The 19,301-nt window shown below is 45.9% G+C and overlaps 1 protein-coding gene across 6 annotated transcripts in view; it reads right to left on the bottom strand.

Annotated features, from left to right (window-relative positions):
* Positions 1-19,301, bottom strand: part of NME9 (NME/NM23 family member 9) — an 808,977-nt gene that overhangs the window by 228,172 nt on the left and 561,504 nt on the right. For all 6 annotated transcript variants that reach the window (XM_069615815.1, XM_069615818.1, XM_069615816.1 and 3 more), the window contains one exon: positions 2,166-2,362. In XM_069615815.1, the coding sequence (XP_069471916.1) occupies positions 2,166-2,362 (197 nt within the window). The remainder of the gene's footprint in view (positions 1-2,165; positions 2,363-19,301) is intronic.

Below are 19,301 nucleotides of genomic sequence, written 5' to 3'. Positions count from 1 at the left end.
ACATGGGAGGAGGCAACTATCGGGGAGAAATTATGACTTAATTGGATGAAACACTGTACCGACCCCCCGCACCTTTCCCATGATGAAGACCCGCTGACGCCCAAAGCCTTAATGGCCTATTGTCAGCTATCGGTTCCTCCTTATAGAGGAAGTCAAGAAACCTTTTCTCTACACTATTCTGGTCAGGCCCCCACCTTTGACCCAAATACCCACAACTCATACATAACACCTTTTGTTTCCGATGTCCCTTTATGTGAGACCTCTAAGAAAAACCATCTAAGAGTTAAACGTCCAAAGACATCCATGGACTCCAACTCCCATAACCACTCATGTACTGAGATAAGGACGAGGATGAGAGAGTTTATGCAAAGTAACAGGAGCTTGAAGTACAACATGCAGGCTAGTTGTTTTTCCAAGTCTTCAGTGAGCTGGACATTTAGAAATGGCAACCGCACTATTGGAGAGGTAGGTGTGACCAGTGCAGGAGAAGATATTAAACACCATGCTGAGCCCCACGAACGCAAGGCATAGAGACCTGTGTGTTGGAACGGAGAAGACCACTGAGACAGGAGGAGAAATGCTGCGTGTGAGATGGAAGGGCTGGGGTGATGCTGGGAGCAGTGCAGGAGCTCCTGCAGGTTGGGCCGCTCAAGAGTTCGGGTTCTCCAGTCCGGGCCAAACAGGAAAGCTGGCGTGTGACCACAGAGCCACACCGGTCACTGGAAGAACGCCTGCACACACTAAACTGGAAAGCGGGTGAAGGAATCACACAGCAGAGGCGCAAGCAGAGTCAGAGATGTTGGCAGGAACAGGTGAGTCTGCCCAAAGCAGCTGTGTACCGCAGGGCATAACAACAAGCACACCAATACATGTTTGAAGGGTACAACATTACTAATGCAGAAAATACCTGAAATATGTTCAAATGCAGTCAAGGCAAAGTACAAAGGCATACCCCAATCAGTATGGGGGAGAGGTTTGAGCAAAATATGACCGTAGACAGAAATACCAAGCAATTCTTGGTATATGCTATTTTAGTATAGCTAAAGAAATTTGAAACTCATAAAAAGTCTTGGCAGGCGAGTACACCAGGCAGCTTAAATTGTACAAAGATTCCTCTCTGGGGAGATTACCAGGTGCTCTGCAAAGTTACAAGAAATTCTACAGAAAGACTATAAATTGTACAAAGATTCCTGGCAGGGAAGTATACAAGATGATCAGCAGAGTTAAAAGAAATTATACAGAAAGACTATAAATTGTACAAAGATTCCTGGCAGAGGGATATACCCGGTGATCTACAAAGTTACAAGAAATACTACAGAAAGATTGCTACAAGAACGTATTGTTTGTTACAAGAACCTAATGTTCAAAGAATTACTTTGTGAGTATAGTGAAGACAAATAGGAACTGTTAATTAAAGAGACATTTTTGACATCCTACCTAAAAATCCAGGTGAAGGGAACCATCTAGGTATGGAATTTCCGTTTTAGAATAGGGCTAGATGTTATTCTTTAGAATAGGGCTAAAAAAGGCATTTCCCCAACCCATTTTTATTTAATGAAATGTCTTTAACCAAAAACATGACATCTTTGTGTACGGCATTCGTTTTTGAGAATGATAGTACTGCTAAAATAGACCACATTAAGTGAAGTATACCAATGAACAGGAATTTTGATCATCAAACACATTGTTTAAAGAATGTGATGTTACAGTCAGCAAAGGTAGAATATGCTTTGTTGTTGATTTAATACATTGTTAAGCTATATAACGTCAAAATCAATAAAGTCCAAATTTAAAAAAATGAAATTTATAAATCTCATGCATTGGAAGTTTGATGAATGTGATTTCACAGTGTCTACTCTATGAAACGGTCTGCAAAAATGTGTCAAATTATATTGCATGTTCAGATGTTCCATATTCAAAAATGTTCTTCCAAGATCCAAAACCATTTTGGAAAATGTGGCAGTCATTGCAAAATGTAAAAGGTACAATGTTGACATGATTAAAATCAATAAAAGAACATCTGTAATCTTTAGCAGTTCCAAGGAAAGTGATGCATATGTGAAGAAAGGCAGCCAAATTGTCCTCTTCGAAAAGTCTCAGGCAAACTATAAATCTCTCTCCAACACCCCACCCAAAAACGCAGATACCAGATGCTGCCTTATTACCTTTCCTTTCTCTGAGGATTTCGGGTCGGATCAGCGCGAGGGTCCTCTCTGGATCTGTTCTCTGTGAAACCTTCACTGATGCATCCGATGTTTTAAAATGTGGGAAGAAAAATGCAAGCTCTCTGCTGGCCTGCTCCCTGTCTTCACTGCCATGGACCGCATTGAACATCACTTCTGTGCCATATTGGGCCCTCAGACTGTTGGAGACACAAAGTATGAACACATGCAGTCAACCAGCTATGACCGATCCAATAAAAACTTGACAGAGAAGAATGTTATAAAACCTTTATCTCAACGCCATCCTGAGTGTGTTAATAAACTCATATGAGGATAAGGGGTCTTTTGATAACAAAACAGAACATTCTTGCAAAGAAAATTTGAAGCGAAACAGTTTAAGGAGGGGTTGAACTATAATGTGTGTGTTTAGGTTCCTAGTCTGTGCAATAGGCTCCCCCATCTACTTCCAAGTCTCTAGTCTAGGGTATAGTGACTGGCGTAGCCCTTTGCTGAAGCCCATCAATATGAAGGGAACTGGAAATAATACCTGTAGGATTTATTTGTTGTTCTAAGACATCAAAGGGATTCCCTCCTTGAGATTGGCCTCTCCAACCTCCAACCAACATGGGTCAATAATACAGCTTTAAGGGATTTTCTATTGTGGGGATACTGGTTTCCCCTCAGGATCTCGAGGATCTCTAGGGCACAACAGAAGCTCAGGGTTATAGTGTACAGCTTGCTTCACAGCTAAATCTTATAGTCTCAGCGCCTAACTTGTCTATTTACTTTACAGTTACAGCGATATAGTGCCCATCTTGCTTCTTGAATTCACCAGCCATAGAATGAAGCAACAATGCTGCTTCAAATATTTGCCTAACAGCAAGAATTTCTGCCTCTTACTTCAGGGTACAATTGCAACTTAGATATTATCACCCTCTAGCCGCTGGTCACACTCCTGGGCCAGTATCAATATCTTTGACAAACTGATACCAGCAAGTATGTCTTCCACCGTGCCTAAGGTATTTATCAGGCTTTGCTTTTTTAACCCAACAGTCCTGTGGTCACCCTTTTGGGCCAAGACTTCCTTTACAATCTCTCAGCATCTCGTCCATTTCCAGGATTCCCAAGAAAATAACTAACTTGCCAAGACAATCCTGCTATAACACAGTGGTCCCCCGAACTACCCAGATCCGAGTAGGTACCACCTTTACCTATCTCTTGATTCAATCAGACAGGAAGGTACTGGCCAACTGAACCCCCAAAAAAGGAACTCACTCTCTTATTTATTTTCTTTTTTTCCTGTTATTGTCTCCTCTCCCTAGAATTAACATTGGAGAAACAACTAGTATCAAATAGTGAGTCATGCATTGCCTCATTGCATGGAAACTTAGATGGTTGGATTCTAAAGACTGAAGTGAGTAACCCAGCCTTTTGCCTGAATAACTAGTTCTTTCTAGATCCAGGTGATAGCACAATAGGTAACTCATTCTTCCCATTCCTCTTCTTTGTGTGATTTTCTCCAGGGTACTTGGTCCGGAAGAAGGCAGTACATCTATCATCACCGAAACGCTCTCTATGCGTCGGCCTTGGATAATCCCACAATAGCATTGCGTCATTGTTTTTAGAACACTATTTCTGATGTTTAAAATTGATAGTTAGGGTCTATCTGTTTGTCACTTCATTTCCTGTGTCTCATCACAACCTGGTGATTGATGTATTCATTTACTATACCCTGCAAAAGTGAAACGTGTGAATAGGATAACACATCCATCTGGGATGTGAATTGTAAGGGAGGCATGGTATCACAGTATGACACTGACACAATAGATTCAATTTCAAAACCTTTATTCAATTCCTGGGGTTTGGAAAAACGTCTACTTTGCCCTATAGCTAGGATGGGAGTAGTCTCTACCATCAAAATAATAAAGAAACACAGTCCTAGTCAGTCTCTGTCAAATCCAAGATGGCCTATGCTATCAAAACCTAATCCCTGCCCTATCTCTTATACAAAAAGTGTGTAAAGGGGCATATGAATACAAAGAAAAATCAGTGTTGTGTGACTGAGTCAGCTCTCCTTCTCACGTTGGACAGCACGGAGCAAGGTGGTCGACGCAAATAGGACTTCCCTTGACTCATCAACTTAGGACATCCTTGTCTCCAACCCAGGCCTCCCTATCGCTGACACCTACACTAGTGCCTGCTCCAAGGAAACTCTTACTGACATCCTCATTTTCGTTCCTTCGCCTGACCTATGGACCCTTCATATGGTCTCTGTGCTCTCTCCTTTCTCCTCTTCTCCCATTAATGGTGTCACCCGTTGGGATGTCCTCTTGGCCTCCTTCCACTCCTCTAAGGCCATCATTAATGTCTACGCTAATGGGACCGTCTTGGTCCAAGGTCCTCAGGCCAACCTTCACCTCTTTGATAGACGCTTCCCTCGCCTCATAAACTTCCTTTCCTCTCCTGCTGTCCCCCCTCCTCTGTCCTCGGCTACCTTGCCTCTACCCTCCCTCCCTACCCCCTCTCGTGCTCCTTCAAGGATGGCAACCTTCTCCACATTGCCACTCTTAACTCTCGCTCTGCCATCAAGCATTCTTCTGATATCTGTCACCTTCTTGAGGAACTGGACCTTGACGTCCTCGGTCTCACTGAGACATGGTTCACGGCCAGCTCTGTCACCAGCTTTGACACACTCCTACCTGACGGTTACAAGATCCTCTCCGTGCCCAGACCCAACCGTGCAGGGGGGGTGTAGCCCTTATCTTCCCTAAGTGGATTCCTGCCACTGTCACTCCTACGCAGACCTACTCCTCTTTTGAATGCCTTGTCTGCCGTCTCTCTCTCTCTCCTAGCCATTCCCTTACCGTGGCTACTATCTATCAGCCACCTGGTCAAATCTCCTCTTTCCTCTCTGAGTGGGCTGACCTCTCCTCCTCACTCCTGTCCTCAACCACTCAACTCCTCTTTCTTGGTGACTTCAACATCCACTTGGATGCTTCCTGTCCCCCCACGGGACTCTTTCGTGACCTCTGCGACTCTCTCTCACTCACTCTCTATTCTCCCGTCTGGACCTACTCATTCTGCAGGGCACACTCTTGATGCTCTGATCTCTTCCGACCTTCCCCTCTCCGTCCCTCTCTCCACTCCTCTCTCCTGGAGTGATCACTTTCTCCTATCCTCCCACCTCACCCTCCCTACCCCACAGGCAAAGCCACCCTCATCACTGCCACCCACCTTCTCGGTCATCCGACCCATGAAGGGGGTGTCAGTTGAGGCTTTCGCTGCCACCTTCTCGCCCCCACCTCCCCCTTCGGCTGACTCCCACCCTGACACAGCCCCCTCCATGCTCCACTCTGCTATATCGGATACTCTTGATATCCTTGCCCCTGTCATGAGAATCCGCCTGAAGCCCAAAGCCAAATGTAACTCCTGGTATGACTCGGATCTCGTCACCCTTAAACGCAAGTGCAGGGTGGCAGAGAGGAAATGGCGTGCCTCATGTTCATCCTCTGACAAACTGGCCTCTCTGTATCCCTACAGCCCCCCCTTCCCAGCACTTGTCTGCACTTACCTTGCACTTGCCACCAGCTGGCCCTCTTTATTTATTTATTTATTTTATTCTTCTTACCTTGTACTGCACTCCCCCCCCTTCCCCATGCACTTTCTCCCTTCCCCCTACCCCTGCACTTGCGTGATCTGAATGACACCTGGCCTATTAGGATCGTTGTCTGTCTTCCCCTTGTTCCCCCCTCCCTGCCTCGTCGTGCCTTGAAACACTTGTGTATAGGCGCGTTACAAATGCAATATTATATATCAAGTCTGGCTCAGATTCTCAAAGCAAAGGAAGTTTCAAAAAACGTGGATCGAGGCCCGCTTAGCCTTCCACGTTAAATCACGTATTCCAGCTTTCAGCAGTTCTTTCACAGTTCCACAAAGTTCCCAGTTCTACAAAACGTTCACGTAGGTCTCTCTCAATCAGGCTGGGACCATTCAAAGCAACAAGTTCACATAGGTCTCCCTCAATTGGGCTCAGACATTTCAATCACTTGCAGGGGTTCCCTTCCCCAAGTTTAATTCACATTCGTTAGGGGTTCACTTCCCCTAACTTATCGCACTTCCGGTCTCCCTCAGTGGAGCTCGGACCTTTTCCTGATGTTGAAGACTTTCGAATGTGCAAGGCTTTTGCTATTGTCACACTCACCTGTATCTCTGCAGGAGCGATGGATGAGCCTCCCTTGACCCCAAGTCTTCACTTCCCCTGTTTCACCCGGAGGAATACCTGTCAAATACAAGGTGTACACTCAGACCTGAATTCACCCGATTCCCCTGGGCCCTTCCCTTCTCTTTACTGTGTGCGAGATGTCCCCCTATGGGCTTACCCTTAGTAGGGTGTGCACTCCATCCTGCATTTGCAGGGGCGCGATTCACTCATGTGATTGATGCCAACGTCTGTAGGCTGAGTTCAGATGGCAAACGCTGTTTTATGCCTTCACAGCGAGGCCGAGAGTTCAAGGAGCCAGTTTCTTCTCTGGCTAGAAAGTCCTTCCCACAAGTGAAGGTTGCGCGGAGAATGTTGAGTGTCCAAAATTGTCCGTATTGTCTTTGTTTGCCTGCATTTTGTGGGTGAGTATCGCTGCTTGTAGAAGCTAGCTGCTGGTAGGTTTGCGCAGCACCTTCAATTTGAGCGCCTGCTAATGTCTCTCCCTTTCCCTTGCAGGAGAAATTATGTGGTATTAGCGGCTCGAGTCCGCGTTCAGCGCTACTGGAGACTTGGTGGTTAGGCAAGTTTGCACGGAGGCTTTTGGTAAGTATGCACCGCGTAGAGAGAGAGAGTGCAGTGAATAATGTCTCTTCTTTCTTACAGGGGTTTGTGCGCTCGTGCAACTAACCCGGATTCCAGCGTCGCGGGAAGATGCAGTGGGCCTGATCATGACTTGGCCATTACCGCCGGCGGTATTACCGCCGGCGGTAATAGCCCTACCACCGAACTCCCCGGTGCTAATAGCGCCGGATCACGAGTTCGGCGGTAAAGTAATTCCCCATTCCCCATTGAGCCCATTCGGGAATGCCCCATTCCCCATTGGGTTCAATGGGGAATTTTCGCGCTCTTACCGCCGGCGGATTTCCCGCCGGCAGTAATAGGGTGAATTTTCGGCGGATTTCCCCTAGCTGAGAGCTGGGGCGAAATCCGCCGAAGCCCTGATTCGGCGGACCATTAAATCCGGCCGTATTAGCGCTACTGCCGGATTTAAGGGTTACCGCCAAAGTCGTGATCAGGCCCAGAGAGTATGCGCAGCGTTACTGATGTGCACGTGTTAACGCTGTTCTTCTTTGTTCTTACAGGTGCCAGTGTAGAAGTCCCCTCTTGACTGGAGATAGCTGCGGAGTGGAGTAAGAACCAGGTAAGCTGAAGCTGAATGATCAGGAGTGGGTAAGCAGAAGTAGGATGATCCGGAGCAGGTAAACAGAAGCAGGATGATCGGGAGCAGGTAAGCAGAAGCAGGATGATCCGGAGCAGGTAAGCAGAAGCAGGATGATCCGGAGCAGGTAAGCAGAAACAGGATGATCCGGAGCAGGTAAGCAGCTGCTGTCTGATCCAGAGCACGGCAAGTGTGTTGCTATTACAGCTCACAGTAAGCAACACGAAGCACTGGAAGAATCTTGGGTGTGACTTATATAGCCAGCCACACCCAAATACTAGAGAGCTCAAGAGTTATCATGCACTTCCTGTTTGGCAACAGGAAGTGGTAACCAGGAAGTTACTACAAACACTAGGAAGGAATGAAGGGAGAGAAGGATTTGTTATGGGTTCTTTGTGTGCCTATGCCAGGCCTGCCAAGCCTCCACCCAGCTTTCCCCAACTACCTGCCTGATACCCATGAGAGCTATAGACCGCACAGGACCACTTCGACTTTCCCTTTAAATCAGATCCTTGTGTTGTTTCCCCAGTGTCTCTTGGTATGGGTAGTTCAGTAAGCACAAAAGTTCAACATTCACCTTGTCACTTCCCCTTTTGTTGGGATTATTCTTAATCATTATGCATTTCAGTGTACATTCACCTTGATGCTTTGTAACAATTTACCTTTCGCAGAGACTTTCAGGTGGGCTACTACCTTTCGCCGGACCACTCTGCTACTTTGTATTGGTAGCTTCACAGTTGTCAGTAATTAAATATTCCTCACAAGTCTGCCTTTCTTCGCGTCTCATCCACACACGTGCAGCCTTCAATTATGAGATATATTGTTGCACTTTCAATCTTTCCTAAACACACACCGACCATTCATGTTGCTTGCCAACTCACGGGATGTGTGCATGCCTTTCTCGTCTTTTCTGTTTCAATTCACGAGTCAAGGTTAATACCGCAGGCTTGTTCAATGTAATGTGTAAGGGTAAGCCTCTTCACTCTCAGTTGCCCTCTCCTTTGCCCCGTGTTCGTGTAGAAGGGGGGGAGGGGTTGGGATGGGTCATGGGTAAGGGAAATAGGGGAATACCACGTCTCACCATCAGTCGTCTCAACCCACCCCCCGAAAACCCCTCAACCAGGTGATCCTCCCGCACTGGTCCACCCCCAGGGTCTGGATCAAAAGGCGATGGCCGTGTCTTGTCCACCCGAGAGAGATCCCCCAGGGACGAGTAGGTGAGACACCCTTAAGTTTTTCACAGTATATATTTATATGTGTGTTTTTTAAGTATGCATTCAAAAATCATTGAATAAATCATAAATGAAAAAGGTGTAGTCACATAACCTTAGCTATTACTCCTGTTAAACATAAGTTGAGTATTGCAACCAAAATACAGATCCTTATTAATAATTATAATAATAAGTGGATCTCTGTTTTTTCTGCTGGTAGGACCCTCGTTTTGTATCGTTAACAGAACTGACCTGGGCAGCCATTGAGAGTGATGCAGAAATAAAAACACCCAAATTCTTAACCACTGTCACCGGAGTAGGAAAAACACCCAAAGTAGCTGGCCAAATGGAGGACGTCCACAGAGTAGAAATAGAACGGGAGCCCACCACCACAACCTCTGTCTTGTCCCCATTAAGCTTAAGCCAATTGCTGTTCAACCCCCCACTCACAGCCGTCATGCCCACACACAAGCACAATGACACCTCAGAATGGTTAAGATCTAATGGAACAACAATTTGGGTGTCGTCGGCATAAGAGTCGCACCGGAGGCCACTGGAGCAGATGAGGCAGACTAGAGGCTGTATATAGATATTAAATAGCAAAGTGGACAAGGCAGAGCCCTGAGGAACTCCACACATGAGCAAACAAGAGGAAGAAAGAAATGGAGGACGTGAGAGAGATTGGACCCTGTCAGCCAGAAAAGATTTAAACCAAGACAATACTGGCCAAGAAAGACCTGCCATAGTCAGGCGTGACTACAGAAGGTGGTCAACAGTGTCAAACTGGCTGAACGCTCTAATAAAATCAAGGCTCCCACTCCTCCATGGTCGACCACCATGCCTAGGTCATCTACTACAGAGACCAGGACACTCTCTGTGCTATGCCCCGGACGGAACCCAGACTGAAAGGGGTCCAAGAAACTAGAAGATTCTAGAAGAAGAGAACCCAGAGACTCCAGTAATTTCATAAAGAAAGTAAAAAGAGAGATAGGATGGAAATTAGTCAAGATAAGAGGGTCCAGTTTGGGGTGCTTAAGAAGAGGGATAACAGTGGGCTGTTTTCATTTAGCCAGACTAGAGCCACATTGTCAAAACAAATGAACTGCTTTTGTGACCCAGGTGAAAATATTCGGCATAATGTCTTTAAGAACACCCAAAGGGATTGGATCTGAGAGGGCTGCTGATTTGATTCCTCTTACAGCAGACAATACTACCTCCAGGGAGAATACAGGAAAATAGGACCAAGAATGAGATGAAGCTGTTTTTTGTACAGCAGGAAAACAGGTGATGATTGGAAGGTTTTGAATTGATCTTAACCTCTGGCATTGCTCTGGGCAAACCTCCATACCATCGTTCTTCACCTGCCAAGCCATTACAAAAGGGGAAAGACCATGTGCAAATCAGACTTGGTTCCAACCTTTTGTACAGCATGAGCTGAATCATCAGCAGTACAGCTCGCCAGTCGGATGTTGCTACGTATGTCTACAATTTGTGTGACAAAAAGAAAAATCAGACAAACAGTTGCCTGATGTTTGAGTAGGAACAACTCTAGGAGATAATTGAGCAGTAGATGAAAGCAACCTAACCACAGAGAATAGTTCTTGGATATCAGGTGAACATTCCTCCTGGTGCCCAGAGCACATCAGATCCCAAAAGGAGGTGTTCTCTGTGGGACTTATTCACACTGTGTAAATGTATGTGTTGGTGAGATATGTCTACTGACTTTGGCATCGCAGTTAGAAAATGGCACAGGTTCATCGTACTAGGTGTGCAACTACATTACAAAAGGAGAGGTGGAGAATATGTTGACAAAATCTGGAAGTTGAAGTCGGCTGTTTGGTATTACCTTTGTGGGTGTGGTTTAGGCATGGATCTTTAGCGATATGTGGTTTATAGATCTGGATTTCCTGCTGTCATTTGAGGTATTGTTTTACAGTAAAAGTCATACCTCGTATATAAATTCTATTTCATGTCAATGTTACTTATAAACATAACTGTTATGCATTGGGTGGCATACTCTGCAGTGGTTCTCCAGGTAGTGGCGAGTGTGCAGCTGAATGTCACCAAATGCACATGAAAACCCCAGCAGAGATGCACCTGTTTAGCAATGGGAAGCTTCTGTAAAGATGATAAAATGGATATCTTAATGGTACACCGCAGACCTCTCTTCTTTACAGCTTGGAAACAGTGTGTACCTTTGGCACAACGTTTTTTTCTTATACCCTTCAATGGCTTTGGGTATCATTTCACAGCCTTCATGATGCACTTGCGCATTTAGATTTACTCATCGTCATTCAAATGCTGTACAATCTATTTCATGTTTGCATCTTTTGGGCAGCCAGAGACCTCCGAAATGTGGGAGGGAGAGGGAGGGAGAGGGAAGGTGGTACTAGCTTCATTCTGAACATCATTTTAATGTCTACCTGTTGGATCTCTGTGCTTGACTTAAGCATAGGCATGCATTAATAGTGTGAAATGATGCATGTTGCCAAGTGGAAAGGTATCCATATGGAGTATACATACATCACCCCAAAGGTTGGCCTGGCCACAGTGCTCACAAGCTGAGGTGGACACTGCACACTTTATGCTTTGGTATGTTTTATACAGAAAGATTAGGCAGAAGACTCTCCTCCTGCTGTTTAGACGTGTGGGTATTAGAACCACTAGGTGGGGCCTGCAATAGTTATTAGTTGTTGTAGATCCAACAGCCTTAGATGCAATGCAGAGTTATGTTTGCAGTGCATCACTCTTAAATCTTACAGCGAGGGATGGGTTAATAATTTTTCTCTGGAGTCCTTTGATTTATTATAATGTTGTTTTAAATGTGTTGTACTTTTATGGCTTGTGCTGAATAAAGTTTAGGATGATGATGATGGATCATTTTCAACCTTTCATTTTCTGGGGGAAGACCTTCATTTTTGCAATGGTTTAAAATAATTGTGGTCATGTGTATTTGAACATAAAAGTGATTGCTTAACACAGTGCATGTATGTGTTGATTAGAACACACTCCAATGATATGGGGGTGGCACCAATAAACCTAATGAGGTTATGGCTGTTTTACATATGAAGGAGAATTCTTGGAACATAAGGAGGACCAAAGAGATTTATATCTGTCATTTATGTCCATGAGAATCGTATGACTGAATCACTTAATACCTAATGCGCCTAGGTATGTTACGCATTTTTTAAAAACAAAAGTCAGCCTCACAATAAAGCTTTTGTAAATATGTTCAGGTTTGGCCAGCAAAAACGTTATCCATCATAATGCAATGACTGCTAACAGCTCCCAATCACTCACACCTTGTTGCGGATCAGCCAGACTCCAAGAAACAAAGCTAGCTTCAATTTTAAAAATGACAGCTAGTAAATTAAAGTACACCGCTATAAAAATGTTTTCCTGGTGGCAATTTGCCGACCTCGGCCTGGACCTAGTGGTCTTTTTGTAAATACGTCACTGCATTACGTACAGTACCAACCTTTTACGGAAGACACTGAACCAGAGGCTCGCTGGCAGTTCTTTGAGCCCTACACATGTTGGGAATAGGTAGAAATCTGTGCCATAATCAATAATACGCAGCACCTTCCCTGAGAATGTAAAGCATAAGATGATTACCTCCATATGCCTTGAAGATGGCTCTCATCTTGCGGTTACCAGCTCCAGTCTTAATATTAGTGGGCTGTAAGAATGCTGAAGAGTGGAAATTGGTGGAAAAGGGATGGGGGGGATATCGAAAAATAGGAACTTTGTTGCCTATCAGCAGGTTGTTAGAATCACCTGACTTGACAGACCTTACTCAAAAATGTGCAAAGCCCACTGAAACACTCATGCACCAGCAAAATACAACACAACTCAAAGTGGTAGTATACAAACCTAGAAGTTCAACTCCAGGTTTACAGGCCTGTATAAGGTACGTTTGGAAAAGCAGGACCCCTAAATTAATTTATAAGCCCATGCATGTGGCAAATACATGAGAGTATGTATGTTTGCTACAGATTCTTTGCTTTGCACAGTGCGTTAGAAGGTTCTTTGTGATTCTATTACATAACTTTGTCAACAATACCTTCTTGACAACAATGCTTTGACGATTTCCTAGGGGTCCTACTTTGAAAACTGTGCTGTGCTTACTATGGTTGGCCTTTGTTTGCAGTGGTCTGTGCCCCACTGCCTGGCCCATTCACCTTTCCACATCCTCTTCTTACTGTGTCCTGCTGAAGCATAGCTTTCTCTACGTATTGATGCCCTGCATCATAGTGCTCATCATATTTTTCTGGGGGTCCTCCCAATGAGATCCCTGCAACAACCCATGACCAGCAGACGTGTAACCTCCATGCAGTGGTACTGTCCAAAATGGCATGCAGAAACAGTTCTTTTGTTAGAACTTCAATGGCATTAATCCTACCATTTTGTTTCTTGGCACAAGGTGCATGAAGCCTACAGTAGTATCGGTAAGTTGCAGTCGTAACACGATACTACAACAAACCACAAGAAGCCACTAACTTTCAAGCAACCATACCCTCAATCGCTGGATGTATACCACCAAACCGATTAACTTCTAGAAGCATCCCAGTCCTGGAGCCAAATTGTTTACACCTTTCATCATGAAACAGGACCTCAGCACAATCCCTTGCTGGATCCAGGAAGACCAACCTGGTGACACAAAACACCTACTGAGCCTTTCTGAAGATGACTGCAACAAGCCAGAGTTCTTGAAAGGTCACACCCCAGGAAGAAACAAACAACCCAAGCTATTTCCTTCTACACAAAGGAGCCATAACTAAACATTCTTCTGATATCTACGAAAATATCTGAGTACAAAATAAACTCACTCTTCAACACAGAAACCTGGCTCTCAGTGGATCATGCAGCATGTATACACTAAGCAATTGCTGCAGTCTACAAGATCAAGTCTGCAAACAGTAGCGACAACAAGAGAGGAGGAGGGATTGCAATGCATAGAGACTACACCAAACGTAAAACACCATACTCTGACAACATTCCATCCTGTAAATCAATTCTCTTAATCTGCTCGACCTCACACCCGTCCAACTAGTGTCCGTCTTATCTACAGACCACCATTTTGCACCCATTCTTTCCCAGACAACAAGGGCAACCCGCCCACTAATTTTTCATTAGATGTGAACACCTCACCACATTTGAAAACTTCAATATTTGGCTAACGAAAGCAGTACTCACTGCCACAAAGCCACTCTCCACAAACATCTGCACACTACACCTCAAACTGGTTAAAAGACCAAACCATGAAGCCAGACAAACCTTGGATGGAGTCTTCTTCAATAGGAATTTTACCATTGTTTCCTCTCCAGTCCACTTACCGCGTTCACCGCCTTCATCAAAGCACCACTGCTTGAAAAATCACCGAAAGAATAAGCAACATCAACAAGACCCTGTAAAGAGAGAGCCAATTGGACATCCTGTTGGAAAAACTCAAAGCTTTTAAATGCTATCACGCAACTGGAAACCAGATGAGAATACCGGATGGCCAACTCAATGCCATCAACAGCTGAATAATCAACAAACTGGACAGCATAGCACCAACAATGGCTTCACGTTTTCACAAAAGAAACAAGTGGCCAAACGGTTTACTCTCAAGCTTAATCTGATAAAAAAAATCAAACTGAAGCCTCAAGAAAATCTGAAGCATAAACTACCTTCTTACAGACACATTGGCTTACCATCGGCAGCTTTGGTTCTGCAGAGCAGACACTTTCAAAGCAAAAACAGCCCTCTCCTGTGATTGTTTGGTTCCCTTAGTTCCCTTCGTTCCCTCCTCCTTCCCTCCTTCTGCACTCTCCTCACCTGAGGAGCTTGTTCGATTCCAAATCGGTGGCATAGTGCTGACCAAAACTTAGAGACATACTAACTACCGCGATTGGAAATAATCTTATCCGGTAGTTATGCCATGCAGACGAAAGATATCCCTCTCAAAAACCTCTGCCATCTTGGATGCAGTTGGGAGACCTGGAAGAGGGGAGAAATGTGCCAGCTTGGAAAAAGAGTCCACAGTAACCATTATGCAAGAACAGGATTCAGATGGGGGGATATCCACAATGAAGTCAGTAGAAATGTGTCCCCATGGACGAGTAGGTACGTCTGCCTGCTTCAGTAAACCCAAAGGTTTGCCGGCCTGATATTTAGCCCTGGCACAGATGGGACAGGACTTGACATTTTTCCGAGTCTCTTCCCTTAGAGTGGGCCAAAAGAAAACTCTCGAGATGAGTTCCAAGGTGCTGTTTCATCCTCTATGTCCTGCGGTGCATGAGTTATGACCCCAGCCTAAGATCTTTTCTCGCCAGGGACCCTCTGGAACGTACAAGCGTTTCTTATACAAGACCCAGCCATCCTTCATTTGGTAGAGAGACTTGGGGGATAGAGATAGTCGAGGTAGTTCTTGTATGACCGCTGCTCGCACTTCTTGGAGGAAGGAACCGGCCAGGGTTAGAATCCAATCCTTGTGAAACATGGGTTCGGTGCTGACCAAGGCCTTCTCCTTGCTTGAGTCCTTGCGAGATAATGCATCTGCCAACCGATTAGATGTTCCGGGGATGTAGGTGATCTGAAAATCATATTGTGAGAAAAGATAGGCCCACCTTGCCTGCCTGGAATTAGCACATTCCATCTCCTGTAGAACCCTCAAGTTCTTAGGATCAGTTTGGATAAGAAACTGGTGTCGGGCCCCCATGAGAAGGTGACGGCACTCCTCACAGGCAAGTTTCATAGCCAACAGTTCCTTCTCCACAACTGAATAGTTTAGTTGGCTAGGAGTGAGAGTCTTAGATAAATATGCAACAGGATGTTCCACTCCATCGACAGCCTGAAGTAACACTGCTCCAATGGCAATAGCTGAGGCATCGGTTTCCAATATGAAAGGTTGTGTCTGATCAGGATGTTGCAGGATCGGAGCAGAACAGAAGAGACCTTTCAGATGATGGAAACTCTCCTCTGCAGCAGTTGACCATTGGAATGGGACAGCGTCCTTCTTCAACAGTCTGGTAATGGGATATACCACCTCAGAGAAATTGGGAATTAATCTTCTGTAGTAGTTAGAAAGCCCAAGGAATCTTTGAACCTCTCTGACAGTAGTGGGAGCCGGCCATTTCAGTATGGCGTGTACCTTGTCCTGGTCCATGCTAATCCCATCTTCAGATAGCACATATCCAAGGTATTGCACAGACGGAACTGCAAACTTACACTTTTCAGCTTTGACCAACAGTTTGTTCTCCTGAAGACGCTTCAAAACCTGCGTGACTTGCAATACGTGTTCCTTCATGTTCAAGGAGAAAATCAATATATCATCAAGGTAGATGATGACCGCGACTGACAGAAGATCAGAAAACATTCTGTCTATGAATCTTTGAAATGTAGCCGGCGCATTCACTAATCCAAAAGGCATCACTCGTATAAGCCGAATGGGGTGCAGAAGGTAGTTTTCCACTCGTCTCCTTCGGCTATTCTGAGCAGATGGTAGGCATTTCTTAGATCGAGCTTGGTGAATATTTTCACCCCCTGGACTGTCTCTATAATGTCGGTAATGAGGGGCATCAGGTACCAATCTCGTGCGGTGACTTTGTTTAGGCCCCGATAGTCAATACAGGGTCTAAGCTCATTATAGTCTCTTTTTTTAATGAAGAATAAAGGAGCTCCCGCCGGGGACTTCGAAGGTTGGATGAGTCCATTCTCCATGTTGGTATCCAAATACCTACGCAACACCTGTTTCTCCGTCTGCGTGAGGGAAAACATTCTTCCAAACGGAACCATGGCATTGGGTTCCACATCGATAGCACAGTCCTCGAGCCGATGTGGTGGCAGTTTGGCATGCAACCGTTCCTGGAACACTTCTGTAAAGGTGGAGCAATAGCTGGGAAGAGCATGGATACCTATATGGTGATTAGTGAAAGTCTTTACTGGCTGGAGGTCTTCCCTGCCCTCCACAGGGAGACATCGTAGCACAGACCGAGGAACGGAAGCTCAACTGGTTTTCAGTCCAATTGACCCAGGGGTTGTGTTTGCGAAGCCACGTGATGCCCAGGATGATAGGGAAGTGTGCGGCCCTAATGATGTCAAACCTCAAGATTTCAGAGTGTTGATAGAGTCTCATGGAAAGATCTTCTGTGGTATGTGTCAAAGGACCTGAAGACAGGGGGGACCTGTCTACTCCTTCAAGCTTCTGTCCCTCCTTGCGGGCAATCCGATGTAGCCCTTGCTTATCGGCCCACAAAGTGTTAATAAAGTTGCCTGCGGCGGCACAATCCAGCAGGGCTAAGGTTTCCACCTGTTTCCCTTTTAAGTCTAGGATCACTGGAAGTACCATATGTCTGGAGTCTTCTCGGAAATCGGGGGAGGAGATGGATAAAGAAACATAGGGACGTTGAAAAGAGCTTGGTAACCCTCGGACACTGGTCCCTATTTGTGCCGAGGGAGTTCGTTTCCCAACCTCCTACTTGGTAGTTCAGTGCAGTCCTTGAGAAGATGTTGATCGGAACCACAATATGCGCACAGACCCTTCTCTCTTCTTCGTCTTCTCTCTGCAGTGGATAAAGGAGCCCTGGTGGCACCGATCTGCATTGGTTCGTCTGGAGTTGTCGCTGAGGAGTGACCAGGGAGAGAGTGCAAAAAGGAGTCAGATGAGGACCCGGAACCTCTTTGTTTGCGACGCTCTATCTTTCGTTCTTGAAGCCAATATTCTATGTGAAGAGCGGCAGCTAATAAGTCTGAAAAGGTGGGTGAGCGAGGAGATCTGGCCAGTTCATCCTTGATCTCTTCCTTCAAACCCCTCTGGAAAATGGCGTACTGCGCTGTCTCAGGCCATCCTGCTCCGGCTGCCAGGGTCTTGAACGCGGAGATATATGACAGGACATCCAGGTTTCACTGTCTAACGTCCAGCAGATCTTCACAGGCCGTGAAAGACAGTTCAGGGCGTTCAAACGTCTGTTTGAGTAGGTTCCGAAACCCTACATAATCCTGAAAAATAGCATTGCCGCTGGTCACCAATGGAGTAGCCCAAGTTAGTGCATTTCCAGTCATGTTGGAAATTAGAAATCCAACCTTCGCCTGATCCGTTACAAAAGTACGGGGCCTGAAAGTGAAGTATACCGTGCATGCCTCCAAATATTCTTTTACCTTCTTTTGAGAGCAGTCGAATTTACCTGAGGAAAGTGATATGAGTGGTAGTTCTGGAGGGGAGGGTTCTCTCGCGGTTACCATCTGTTTGAGGAGCGCATTTTCGGTCTTCACCCCCTGTAATTCTTGGGACATGGCTTGAAAGGCTTTCCATAATTCCTGGACCTGCTCTTCAGCTGACATCTTATAACTCTTTGGCATTGCAATCTGTGATTGTTTGGTTCGCTTAGTTCCCTTCGTTCCCTCCACCTTCCCTCCTTCTGCACTCTCCTCACCTGAGCTGCCGGAATCGTTGTCCGTAGACTGTAGGTTTCGCCTGGCCAGGTAATCCTTCTCCCTTCTTGTATGAATGTGCTTGTCACGGAAGGAAGCCACAGTTACCATTAGGAAACAGCAGTTCTGTGGCCCCTTTTCCGGAATCAAGCCGGAGGAAGGGAAAAACCCAATCGGAAAGAAAAAACCCTTTGTAGCACTTGAGTTCTCTTCTTTTTCCTCTCTGTAGGTGTCGGTGAAGGCTGAGCAGGAAACGAACGAGCAGAATGGCGTGAAATTCGAGCAGCGCCTTTGAGGGGAGCGATGAGGGAAAACAACGCTGGCAGAAGAGACCTCCGGAAGGTAAGCCGGTGACGGGTGAGTCCGCCCAGTAGCTCCGAAGGAGAGCCGGATCGGTAGGGAAAGGAAGAGAGGGCAGAAAGGGATCCGGGAAGCCCAGCCAGAAAGGCGGAAGAGAAGGGAGACAGAAACAGGTAAGATGGAGAAAGGCAGGTCTGGAGAAAATAAAGGAACCGGACCTAACGAAAACACAGGAGAGCGCCCAAGGGAAGAAAGGCAGGCGTCAGCATAAGCACTTTGTGGGAACAGCGAAGCGGAGGACAGCGGAGCGAGGAAAGGCCGCAGCAAAGCAAGGAGCGCCAAGCCTTGGGAGCGCATAAACCCGGAAGGGAGACTTCCGATGCGGATTGCAATGCGGAGTCTGCTGGGAAAAACGAAGTTTTAAACTCGCGGCAGGCACCGCCCACAGGAATGGCCGAGAATGATGACCATAGAAAGAGGACTAAAACTAACCGCCTCTATGCCGCCACCTGTAACGCGGAAGAATCCGCCAATCGCGGCGGCGGCGAATGACATCTACACACATCGAATAGAAGCAGCACAACATGGTGAAAAGGAACTTCAAAATCATCCGTCTACAAATTTCAAAGCCCTGCAGCCCAAGACTTGACACCAACGCCTATGTAAGAACTCTGGCACACCTTTGTGACACATTAAACCAGCACACCATTCTAACTGAAGAACACCTTAACAGGAAAGGACTGACTGCACCATATCCAACTAGGAAAATACCACTGATAAAACCGCCCATCATG

This window comes from Ambystoma mexicanum, chromosome 9 (assembly GCF_040938575.1).
Source record: "Ambystoma mexicanum isolate Mex_15411 chromosome 9, UKY_AmexF1_1, whole genome shotgun sequence".
NCBI lineage: Eukaryota > Metazoa > Chordata > Amphibia > Caudata > Ambystomatidae > Ambystoma > Ambystoma mexicanum.
The sequence above is the reverse complement of the archived record's forward strand: the minus strand, read 5'-3'. Positions and strand labels throughout refer to the sequence as shown.